The 12,259-nt window shown below is 41.4% G+C and overlaps 1 protein-coding gene across 4 annotated transcripts in view; it reads left to right on the top strand.

The window, feature by feature from the left end:
• Positions 1-12,259, top strand: part of POLQ (DNA polymerase theta) — a 65,206-nt gene that overhangs the window by 23,308 nt on the left and 29,639 nt on the right. For 3 of the 4 annotated variants that reach the window (XM_086619659.1, XM_086619733.1, XM_086619877.1), the window contains 6 exons: positions 439-643; positions 1,567-1,709; positions 4,662-4,855; positions 5,164-5,288; positions 7,553-7,796; positions 8,614-11,750. In XM_086619659.1, the coding sequence (XP_086475785.1) occupies positions 439-643; positions 1,567-1,709; positions 4,662-4,855; positions 5,164-5,288; positions 7,553-7,796; positions 8,614-11,750 (4,048 nt within the window). The remainder of the gene's footprint in view (positions 1-438; positions 644-1,566; positions 1,710-4,661; positions 4,856-5,163; positions 5,289-7,552; positions 7,797-8,613; positions 11,751-12,259) is intronic. The other variant, XM_086619802.1, reaches the window with a different exon arrangement.

The raw sequence follows: 12,259 nt of genomic DNA, 5'->3' as shown, positions 1-12,259 counted from the left end.
ATAGCATTCACATATATTAAGAGAAAACTTCAGTATGCTGAAGAGCCTTCAGAGAACTACTCCTTCCTCGTTTGCTTTTTGTCTTCAGGAAATTCCACTTTGTTTTCTAACCTTTTAAAAGTATTTCACAAAGTCGGCTAAGCAAAATGCCTAGTTCTAGTCTCAAATTAAGTTGCTACTATGTGTATGCCTGCTATCAAAACAAGATTTTGTAATTAATTCTTTCCAATAGCTTAGTCCTCTTCCTTTCTACCTAAGGTGTCTAACTTCTTGCCAAGAAAAGTCCTTAAAGATTGGCAGTTGCTTTGCCTCATGTTCCTCCCTTGTACTGATTCTTTAAAACTTAGATATCTGATGCATCAATTTCTTTGATTCTCCGATCTGATGTTCCATCCTACTGCTTCTCTGGCAATATGAACAAGTAGTTTTCTTCAACAGATCATAGTGGGGGGAGTGGCCAACACTCCAGATGATGTGCAGACCTACGCTTCTTGCACTCTTTTTGCATCCAGTTTGAAAGAAAGCAAGTGGGGAAATGAGAAGGCACAAGACAAAGCACAGATAGGACCTATCGAGGCTTGTGTGGCGTGGTTGCTGGAAAATGAATTCATTCAGGTTCTAGACGCCGGCAGTGATGTGAAAGGTAACATGGGTGTTCTTCCTGGTGATTGCAGTTAGCGGTTTTGAACCCATGAATTTTCTGCAGCTGGATAGATGTTCAACGTAACTTTGTAATGAGGACTTCTGTACATTTTTGGTTTTATTTTAAAGAATCATGTGTATCAAGAATTTTTTAGCTTTCTGGAGGGTGTCTTTATTACCTGCTTTAACATTTTTTGCATGCACGTGTTCTTGGAAGGCCTCTCTCTGTACATCACCTGTAAGACTGATGCATCCTAGTTTACAGATTCCCAAAATATCTTTAAACAAGGCATACTTTTACTACAGGATTTGTGCACATTAACTGTAGACTATGATTTTTGTATTTCTAAAGAAGCACCAGTACATTCTAAGAGAGTGCAAGTGTCTTCTAGAACTGCTTGGTGTACATGGTTGCACTTTTTCCTGATTTTGGCTATTTTCTTCAAATGACTAAGGATGAGACTTTTAGAGTAATAGTAAAAATCCTTGTTACAGGTTAATTTGTATCTCTTTTTAAAGAAAAGATGAAAAGATATATTTGGTGTTCCTAAGAAAGAAATACTCGAAATGGTAACTCCTAGACAGGATGGCAGATGGGATTCCGGTGTTTTTTCTCTAAATAGCTATCATAGCTGTTAGTCCGAGTAGTTAGAAGGACCCAAGCTTGTGATCTGACCACTGAAAAAGCCTAGTTTAGACTTAGGCAAGTCTAAACCTTGTATTGTTTCTGTTTTCCTGTCTTCAGAATGAAGAAATACACTATTTTTTCTTGAAAAAGCACTTCAGAAGATTTAGTAGAATTGATATATATAAAATACATTGCAACCTGAAAATGAGATATAAATTTGCACTTAAATGTTTCTCTATGTGTTTTTGATTTTTTTTTTTTTGTGGGGGGGGTTTTTTGTGTGTTTTTTTTAACAGCAAAGGTTTATCATCCAACACATCTTGGCTCAGCTACTCTTTCCTCTTCTCTATCACCTACTGAAGCCATGGAAATCTTTGCTGACCTGCAGCGAGCTATGAAAAGCTTTGTTCTGGAGAATGATCTGCATATTGTCTATTTGGTATGTTCCTCATTCTGTGTTTTGTATTTCCTACTTGCAAAACCAAGGCAAGGAGAGAAAGCACAGTGCAGAGTTCTTGAGGACTTTATGAACATAGTGGTTTTTTTTTGTGCTTTGCTTAGCTTATCCTTCATGAAGAAAAGTTTCTAAATTAAATGTTCTTCAGAACTAGTCTGTTCCCGTAGTGTTTATTGTGTAGGCAGATGCTGCATGTCCATCTAAGCCTGTTGTTTTTACTCCTGACTATGAAAGGTTTCAGAACTTTGTAAGTTTTGTGTATAGTATAATAGTAATTTTTCTGAACCGTTTAAAGTTGATGAAACTAATTGGGTTTGCTGTATGTTTGGGATCAGCAGGCTGTGTCTCTTTACTTTTGGAGGCTTAGAAAACTTTTGGGGTGTCATGGGTTAGGCTGACCCTCCCACACAGCCCGTCACTCCCCCTCCCCCGCCCCCAGGAATGAGGGAGAGAATTAAAGGAGAAACGGGAAACCCGTGAGTTGAGACAAGAACAATTTAATACAGATGATTTAATACACAGGATAGATGCTCACCACCCCCTCGTATGCGAAGCCCGTCTCGTCCCGAAGCTGCAATCCCGGACGAACGCGAGGCCCCGAAATAGAGAGGGGCAGAGAGAGAGAGAGAGAGAACTCCGAGAGTGGGAGTACTGGGAGGGTGGGGGGGGGGGGAAAGGCAATAGAGCAAAAGCGCAGCAAGCGCAAAAGAGCAAAAGCGGCGAAAGAGCCAAAGCGCAAAAGCCCTTCTGTCCGGCTGCCCCTCACTTTTATACTGGGCATGACGCTGCATGATATGGAATACTAATTGGCCAGTTTGGCCCTCAATCTTAAGTTCCACCACAAATCACAAGGGGAGTCGTGTCGCCCTTGTCCCAGCTATGCTCCCCCCTTATCCCGCCGTGCTTCTGCACTCCGGCACACTGAAAAGTCCTTGGAGTTTCACGTCTAACCACAAATATCAACTTGCTATCAGCATTCTTCTCAGAGCGAGCCTCTGAGTAAAACCAAAACACGGAGCTCTTCTAGCTGTTAAAAAGAAGAGCTACCTGTCCCAGCTAAAACTGGGACATGGGGTTTTAGCATTTATTTTGCCTACAAAAAGCCTCAGAGAAACTACACTGCTTTCTTCCTGCGAGTGGACCTCTCCTTGAGTCAGTAACAGTGAAATTCATCTCTGATTAATTTTACTTGCCTGGTGATGCTACCAGGGCTAAAGGAAGGAGCGTGATAAATCTTTTGAGGGGAAAGCATCCCAAAGTTTGACAAGATTTATGTGCACCTACACTTAAAAAGCTGAGCAATGCTATTTAAGACCTTTAGAGAGGAAGCCATGAGCCTGTGAAGATTAGTGAGGAAACAAGATGGAGTTGCAGTGGGCATCTTAGGATTCACAGCTGCCAGAGGCCCATCATGCAATCATCCTCCGAAATTTGACAGTTGTCTTCAGCTTCCTTAAGTATAAAGTGTATTCTTTTTACCAGGATGATATATCAAAGGCAAAATTTGGGCATCTTGCCTGAAAAAAAAAATTCAAGTAGAAAATGCTTGTGGTTACAGTTATTGTTGAGGTAGGAGACAGGAGGAGGCAAGAGATTGAGGGTGCCTGTCTCTTCTTGCTGTGTTCATTAACCTTGTTATTGGCTGATACTGACAGATTTTTTTTTTTTTGATCCACTAGTGTCTTATATGTATCCATATCTCTGTTTTAGAGGACCACGTTATATTTTGTTCTCTTTCTACTAGGCAAAGCAGACTGTTTTGTGTCATGCACCAGTGAATTTTTTCCCTGTTTGCATCTCCAAACCAGAAAAAAACAGGATGAATTTTGTTCATGTTCTAGGGTATAGACAGTGATGGCAATATATTTTTTTACCCTGTACTTTTTAATTGCATTGTCTAATGTTATTTTAAATCAAATACACTGATAAACAAAATGTTCTTGAGATTCTCTTCCATTAAGCTAGCCTCAAACATGAACTACAGGGAAATCACCTGCTATAATGCTTTTTAATTCTCTTAGGCTTGAATCTTTTACTTGTACAAATATGAAACTGAATTCCAAGACTTTGCATTTTAGGAAAGTTGATTGAAACAAATAAGTTTTTTGATAGGCTAGGAAAAGAGTTTTCTTTAAAGAAAAGAAAAAAAACAACAAAAAAACCCACAAACAAAAGACAATCCCCCAGCTTAACTCTTGTTCTCAGCAGATGAAGGGGCATGGATGATTTACAACTACATAGGTATCTGGTATTCTGTGTTATGTTAAATGTTCCTCAACAACTGTTAGTTATTTCAAAGTAATTAATCTTGCAGTATATCGATACAGATATGATGACATTTTGTCTCCTCATACTGAAACTGACTCTGTGCTGACTGAACAATAGCAGAATAGGTTTTCTGTCTAAAAGTGTGCGAAAGCTCTGGATGGCTTCTTTGTCAGTGTTACTAAAAGCTGAGATTTCTTGTACTCAAGGTAAATAAAAGCTTCAGTGAGTTCTGGCAAAATCTGTGTTCCCTCCTGCTTTATCAGATTCCCTGGCAGTGGTCAGTGTGGTTGCTAGTGGTTTTAAGAGATTGATAAACATCTCTCAGTTTTGTTAAAAAAAAAAAAAAAGTTTTATTTTGTTAAAGGAGAATAAAGATGCAGCTTAAAAATCTCCTAGTGTCTTGGATTTAGGGAGCAATCTGACAAAGATTTCAAATTGTTTAGTCATTAAAGTACCCATATGAGTCAGATCTCATCAGTACAAATATTTAAAAAAACAGGTTAGAAGAGCTTTTACTTTCATCAGGATACATGGTTATGACTCAACGCCTCAGAGTAGTGTGTAGGATGCTCTAACCACATTCCCTAGGCTGTGTTTTTGTTTACCCAGAGCTCTGTTCTGTTTGTTTCTCTGAAACAGTTTTTCGCATTGTCTTATTTTCTTCAGGTCACCCCAGTGTATGAGGAGTGGACAACAATTGATTGGTACCAGTTTTTATGCTTATGGGAGAAGCTGCCTGCCTCAATGAAACGTGTGGCTGAGCTGGTGGGGATTGAAGAAGGCTTTCTGGCTCGCTCTGTAAAGGGCAAAATCATAGCTAAAACAGAGAAACAGCATAGACAAATGGCCATCCACAAAAGGTAGACACAAATGGGTGTCAATGTGCAAAGACTAGAGGCTGTAACACATGGAGTGGACAGGCTCTGTGCCTGTTTTCAGGAACTGGCTCTCTTGCTGAGTGAGCTGATAGCTCAGAGAACCTGGACCTGGTCTGCTCTGGACTGAGAACACTGCTGGCACAAGATGTTTGTGCTGATGTTTTTGTGCTCCTCTGTTTCTTTTGTGTGCTATGCTATAGTACCATTCTGTCCTATGTATCACAGTGCATTTTGCCATGTACACTAATGTGCCCTGGATGATGATTTTATTTCCCTGTGTACTTCTACAGGTTTTTCACCAGTCTTGCCCTTCTAGATTTAATCAGTGAGGTTCCCTTAAAGGATATGACCAAGAAATATGGCTGTAATCGTGGCCAGCTTCAATCCTTGCAGCAGTCTGCTGCCACTTATGCAGGTGAGTTGTCTGGGCAAAATACCCAAGGAGTCTTAGGCTAGTCTGTTTTCTTTCCTTCCACGTATGGGGATAAGATAGCCACAGTGTGGTACTAACAACAATCAGTCTTGTAAAACCAATTCCAGTTTTATAACCTAATCTGTGGTTGTCCCTGCTTTGAGATTGATCCACAGAGTGTGCTGTGGGAAGGAGGCCAGCTAAGTGGAATCAAGCAGTGCTGTAGCATCCTGAGGTTTACGGAAATCATCTGTCTACTGTGCAGGAATGTAGTTTGTTCGATACTAAGTATGGAAATTAAGCACAAGTCCATTCTGAAGCTTTGCTCTACCAGGAAAAAGTACTTTTCAGCGTGGGTAAAGTTTGGGGTCTCTAAGACTTAGCATGGCTTTCTCCTGGTTGCAAAGTTAATTGACCAGAAAATAAAAGTTCATAGTTTTCAAAACAGAGTGAGTAGTTTCTAGGTCATTTATCACCAGCTAACAAGAGGTTAGATAGCTGTCACCTTTACCTTAACTTCCTTAAGAGGGCTATGTAGGAGTAGAAGTAACAGCCCACCATGCGATTGAGATGTTGTTTTTTTTTCTCTTGTCTAAGTCCTCCATTACTCCATAAGTGGGTCTTCAGTTTTTAAGACAGTTTTAGCTCAACTTGCAAAACCTTACATGTGGGTTGCAGCATGAGTCAAAGCCCCAAATGATGCAGAGTAGTTTAAATTAATTCTGGTAGTATAAATAACTTTTTGTTGTAGCAGTTTCATAATTCTCTATTCCCAGTGTTAATAATTTTCACAAAACTAGTCTGGGAAGTAAAATGAATTGTTGACTTGACCTATAGTTCGAAGAGATGATAAAAGTTGTATTCTGTAATCACTTTAAAAAGAGTAAGGGATGCCATGTCTTTCAGTTATTTTCATATTCTGTAGATGCAATCTGTGAGTACGAAACTGTCTTTTCCCTGCTCTTTTCCTCCCATGTGCTAGGGACTGCAGTTGTAACCTTTATTATAGGCTTTGCTACCTCCTTTGATGCTCTCAGTAACTGAAGTTCTGCAGGCCAAGTTTTGCTCTTACGGACATCAATGCTGGCTTTCCTCGTAGCTTCTCGTATTGCCCCTCATCAAATGCTTTTTTCTGTCTTCTTCAGTGTGTTTGGTTCACAGGAATTCTGTTACAGGACATGCATTCACACTTTCAAGATTAGCATCTCTGAAAAAGCAGTGTCATTCAGAATTTCTATCTCACTGATAAACTAGTTAATTCTAGATTAATTAGAGTTGTAATTGTTGGCTAACTGTATGAAATTCAACAAGACCAAGTGCTGGGTCCTACACTTGGGCCACAGCAACCCCCTGCAGCGTTACAGGCTTGGGGAAGTGTGGCTGGAAAGCTGCACAGCAGAGAAGCATCTGGGAGTGCTGGTCGACAGCCGATTGAACATGAGCCAGCAGTGTGCCCAAGCAGCCAAGAAAGCCAAGGGAATCCTGGCATGTATCAGAAACAGTGTGGCCAGCAGGAGCAGGGAAGTGATTGTCCCCCTATACTCAGCACTGGTGAGGCCACACCTTGAGTATTGTGTCCAGTTTTGGGCCCCTCATTTCAAGAAGGATGTTGAGGTGCTAGAGCGGGTTCAGAGAAGAGCAATGAAACTAGTGAAGGGTTTAGAGAACTTGTCCTGTGAGGAGCAGCTGAAGGAGCTGGGACTGTTCAGTCTGGAGAAGAGGAGGCTCAGGAGGGACCTTATCGCTCTCTACAATTATCTGAAAGGAAGTTGTAGGGAGATGGGTATCAGTCTCTTCTCCCATGTTATGAATGACAGGACGAGAGGGAATGGCCTCAAGTTATGCCAAGGGAAATTTAGGTTAGATATCAGGAAGAGTTTCTTTACAGAGAGGGTTGTGAAGTATTGGAACAGGCTGCCCAGGGAGGTGGTGGAGTCCCCGTCCCTGGAGGTGTTTAAAAACCGTGTGGATTTGGTGTTGAGGAACATGGTTTAGGGACCCTGACAGTGCAGGGTGAATGGTTGAACTCGATGATCTTGAAGGTCTCTTCCAACCAGACGATTCTATGATTCTATGAGTTCTGCTAGAACCAGCAGAGACCAGCTCCTAGTCATAGTTATAATAAGCATGGGTTTGTTTCTCTAAGTAATGGGAAAGTGAGAAATGTGAAGAAGTGAATGCCTATTCAGATGAGGGGGCGGGAAATTAATCCAGCTTAGTAGAACTGGAGGTGGAGTTAAGACATTGATGTAACTTCTGTGTTCCAGGAATGGTAACGGTTTTCTGTAATCGACTGGGCTGGCACAACATGGAGCTGCTGCTCTCTCAGTTCCAGAGCCGCCTCACTTTTGGGGTTCATAGGGAGCTTTGTGACCTGGTACGAGTGTCTCTGCTGAATGCACAGCGTGCTAGGACACTTTACAACGCTGGCTTTGTCACAGTGGCTGATCTTGCTAAAGCCAGTCCTGATGATGTGGCAACTGCTCTGAAGAATTCAGTACCGTTCAAAAGGTGAGAAATCAGTAAGTCTGGAAGACAAATAAACAAATGTGTTTGTAAGGTGAAGGATTACAGGATGAAATCTGCAATTAAATATGCTACCCTTTGGGACTTGGCGCCAAATGCTGGAAATTAGTTAGGTTAGTTAGAAATAACTTGTAGGTCTCTGATCAGTCATTCCATGATTATTCTGAAATTAATAGAAGCATCTTTTATCTGCAGCATAAGTTTGAGAGACCTACGTTTTCTTCATGTTCCTCTTTTCAATGCACTGTTTAGTCCTCGGTGAATTGTTAATGCTTTCTGGAGACCTTTTGCTGCTTCTAAAAGGCAGCTCCACCATATGATCAACGGAGTTGATGATTTATTACTGTGTATTATTTGAGATTCTGTTGTGATTTTCATGTTAGTGCGAACACAAGGTTCCTTGATCGAGTACCTGTTGGACTGTGCCATGACACCTGTCTGGTTCATACTCTTGATGTTTCCTTTCTTTGGAAAACAGTGCATGGGGAAGGATTTATTCAGACCTGGATCTTTCCCTAGCAGGGAGTTGGAACTCATCTATGGTACATGTTTGGACACAGAAATGTGGGAATGCTTCTGGGATTTGCAGCCAGTAATATCTTTCATCGACATCAATTCATATATAGAAAGCTGAAATAGTTGTTTCCTGTAAAGTGCATTCTATTTTGGATATAGTGCTTCTGTGAAGCTAGGAAGCTGTGAAGCTAATTGAAATGGGAGCAGAGCAGAATAGTGCCAGCTCCTCGTGTTGTTTGTTATTTTCTGCATGCATGTTTACATCTGTCTGTTACCTTTCCCGTAGCGTTCGTAGAGCTGTGGATGAAGATGAAGAATCAGCAGCGGAGCGTCGGACTGTGCGCAGCATCTGGATCGCTGGAATGAAAAACTTAAACGAAAGAGAAGCAGCTTCCCTCATTGTGGAGGAAGCCAGGGGACTTCTCCAACAGGATTTGGCACTGATGGGAGTGCAGTGGAACCCAGAGTCTTTTCTAGAGTCTGATACATCCTCTATGATCACCAGTGAGTCAGAACTGGAAGACAGACTACATAGGTCAAATGGAAAGCAGTCTTCTAGGGTGTTAAACAAAAAGGGAAGCAGAGCTCAACATTGTAATGGCCTTGGTTTGCAGACTGGAAACTTATCAAATATTAAAAAGGGATATAAAAGGCAACTAAGCAGTAGTACAGAAAACTTCAGATTTGAGAGAGAAGTCCCAAGCAGGAAACAGGCTCGAGGAGAGGAAGGCAATGATGATACTGTGTACAGTGCTAGAAGATGGCCAAATACATGCAGAGATAATGAAAACGTGGAAGGAATTTCTCTGGTCAATTCCAGGAGAACAATTTCAGAACTCCCTACTGAACAAGAAAAAACACAAACATTGAAAACAAAGTCTTCAGCCTCTAGACTGATAAAAAGTACGGACATGCATTTAAACCGGACTAGGAACAAAAATACTGCTTCAAAACTGCAGAGATCACTTCTTGAAGATTCAAATACGCTTATAGCCACAGAAAAACCACCTGCTTTCCACCCCACCATCTGTAAAGATGGATTTTTTTCAGACCAAAATAATAAGGAATTTACAGAAACAGGGTCTGTAACTCACAAAGTCTCAAGTTCTGTACAGATGTGGGAATTTAATCTTGAGAGGAAGGATAAAATGAAAGGATTATTTACAGAGTCTACCACGACTAATAAAGGCATGCCCAAGGGGAGAGTGTGTTTTCAGTCACCTGTTGCATTACAGGGTACTCCACACATCAACGTGGAGACTCATAATATTGTAGAAAGTGTGGTGATACCTGCTAGTGCTAGGACACAGAGAAATGAAAATACTAATGATAAACGGAATAAAATTAATAAAACACAAACAGATGCGAGCTGTGCTGAGATGATGACGGGTAAGCAGCAGATGGCTTTAGATACGGGTCACTGTAATGTAGCTGCTAGCTGCTCTGGAAGCAGACTTGTCCATAGTGGCAGCAGGATACAGAAGCCTGTGCATTTTCGTCCTGGTGAGGATAAATCCTGCCATATTCAGATTCAGAATGGTGGAAAAAATGAGAGCGAAAAGCTTAATGGGATACTGTTACAAGCTGGAGCACTGCAGAAAGCCGACAGTCATCCTAAGGATTTTCTGAAAGACTCTCTAATAAAATCCAGGGGTGTTTGCAATGCACGTGATGTTCAGAATGGTCCATGCTCTGAACTGTTTTCTCACTCTAGGAACTTTGAAGACAGCTTCCAGTTGGATACTCAAACTGAGATGATAATAAAACAGGAAGGAGCAGCTAAAATCACAGGACAGCAGGGAGTACAAAGTTTAGAGCTGGCAGCGATACCGCAGCAGGAAATCTCCAAGAGACAAAGCACTTCACGGACCAAGAATGCTACTGACGAAAGGCCAGCTGCAACAGTTAGGAATCTGGGCTTATCGAGTCTTAACGCAACAAATAACACTACCAAAAGCACATCTCAGCACTGCAGTAATAAAGTTTTGGAGTCTAGAGGCCTTAATTTACAGCCCGTAATGAAGGAAATAGAATCTACACGTTGCCTTAAAGAAAGCGATTTCTCAGTGACCGACTCCCAGCTACACAGTTTTCTACAAGATTACCAGACCCAAAATTCAGTGAAAGGAGGGGAGACTGTGTCTAAAGACCTTAATAAAGCAACCTCCCCTTTTGGTAGGGAGCACATTGTACAAGTAGAATGCCACCCTGTCCCTGAAACAAGCCTGAATATGAGTGATAGCTTGCTGTTTGATGATAGCTTCAGTAACGTTGGTGACCTCATGGAAGTTGACAGAAAGGAATCTGTGGAGAAGCAAGAGGCTTTGCTTCCTCCAGAAGGTCTTTTGCAGAACCTAAGGCCTGTTCAGAGTAAGTTGGATGTCAGTGACAATCAGAAAGAGCATGAGGACACTGCACAGCCTAACAATGTGTCTCTAGCATTCTCTGATCTAATAGCTGAAGTTTTAGATCATGCAAACTCCCCGTCTTTTCTGGAAGATCTTCCTTCTACATTTCGTGGTCAGCCAGGATTCAGAAACCCAGTGATTTGTAACAATGACCCCAGACCAAAGGATTTAGTAGGAGATCAAGGTGAAAAGCTCCAGAGAAGCCTGCAAGCTTTAGACAAGACAACCCGTCCTGTGGTGTGGACTGACCGCTCCTTTGAACTAAGCCCAGGATTGCAGGATGTATTAGACAAATGGCCTAGACCCTCAAGCACTGAACCAGTTTCAGTAAGCTCCTGTTTGAAAGAAAAGTTAGTTGCTTCTATTACTAATCAAGAGCTAGATCCAATTTTTGAAACTGACCGTTGTCAGCCAAAGCCTTTGCCCACTTGCCAGGATTTAAAAAGCTGTTTCAAGATTAAAGAAAATGAAACACAAGACTTGGATCTTGTGCAGAAAACAGACTGCATAACACTTCCACTGAAGGGAAGCAACAAAATACCCTGTCCTGCACTAGATGGTAATAACGGGTTTATTCCTCCAACACCCCCCAAAGAGCTTTTTCCAAAGAGTTCTGCTTCTCTCTCTGTGAAATCTGCAAGGAAGGGACAAGTCACCTGCATGAACGAAGAGTGGCTGATTCAGCTGCAGCAGAATAGTGAGGGCAATGCAGAGCAGCAGGTAAAAACACTCCAGGTCAATCCTGGAATTGTAGACCCAGTTGAGACTGATGAGGGAAAAGATGATTCCACTATAGACCAAGGCTTTTCACTGCAGCTGTCTCAGGATGCTTTTCCACTCGTTCCCTTAAGTGCTGAAAATTTCACTATTATTGATGTAGCAAGCGACAAAGCACTTTTCCAGACTTTTGTTGCAGAATGGAAGGAGAAAAGCAGATTCTCCATCGCAGTGGCATGCGAAAGAGCAAAATGTCTTCTGTCTCCCAAATCAACCATTGGTGGCAAATTCCAGAAAGGTCAGTTCTGTGTTCCAGCACATTATTTGGTGAACAGCAGGGTGACATCTTCCGCTTAAAGTAGGAGTGGAGAAGGAAAGGGTTTGCGAAAAAGGAGGAAAATTACTGATAGTAATCGAATATTCTCTGTCACAGTAATGCAAAGGAGCTGATGGAGAATTGGTGTCAAGCATTTGGTTGGTAGCTCTTTGGTGATAGTAATGAAGTGTTAGCAGCTCATTTGTATTTCAGAGCGTTTAAATATTCTTAAGGTTTCATTGTGTATCTGATTTTGAAATGGGTCTGTGTTGTGCAGTCCCTTTATCATGCATCTTTGCATGTCACAAAGAAGTTTTGGTGTATTTTAAAATTAATAATATATTGAACAGTAAACTGTACAGATTGTTCAGGGTCTCCACTGAGCAGTGTTGCTTGCGGGATTGCCTCTGAACCAAGGTTAGATATTTTCGAGTTTGCAAAAAGTAAATTTGGTTCAGTATATGCACATGTAAAATTCAGATCAGTCTCTG

This window comes from Tauraco erythrolophus, chromosome 1, assembly GCF_009769465.1.
Source record: "Tauraco erythrolophus isolate bTauEry1 chromosome 1, bTauEry1.pri, whole genome shotgun sequence".
Classification (NCBI taxonomy): Eukaryota; Metazoa; Chordata; class Aves; order Musophagiformes; family Musophagidae; genus Tauraco; species Tauraco erythrolophus.
The sequence above is the reverse complement of the archived record's forward strand: the minus strand, read 5'-3'. Positions and strand labels throughout refer to the sequence as shown.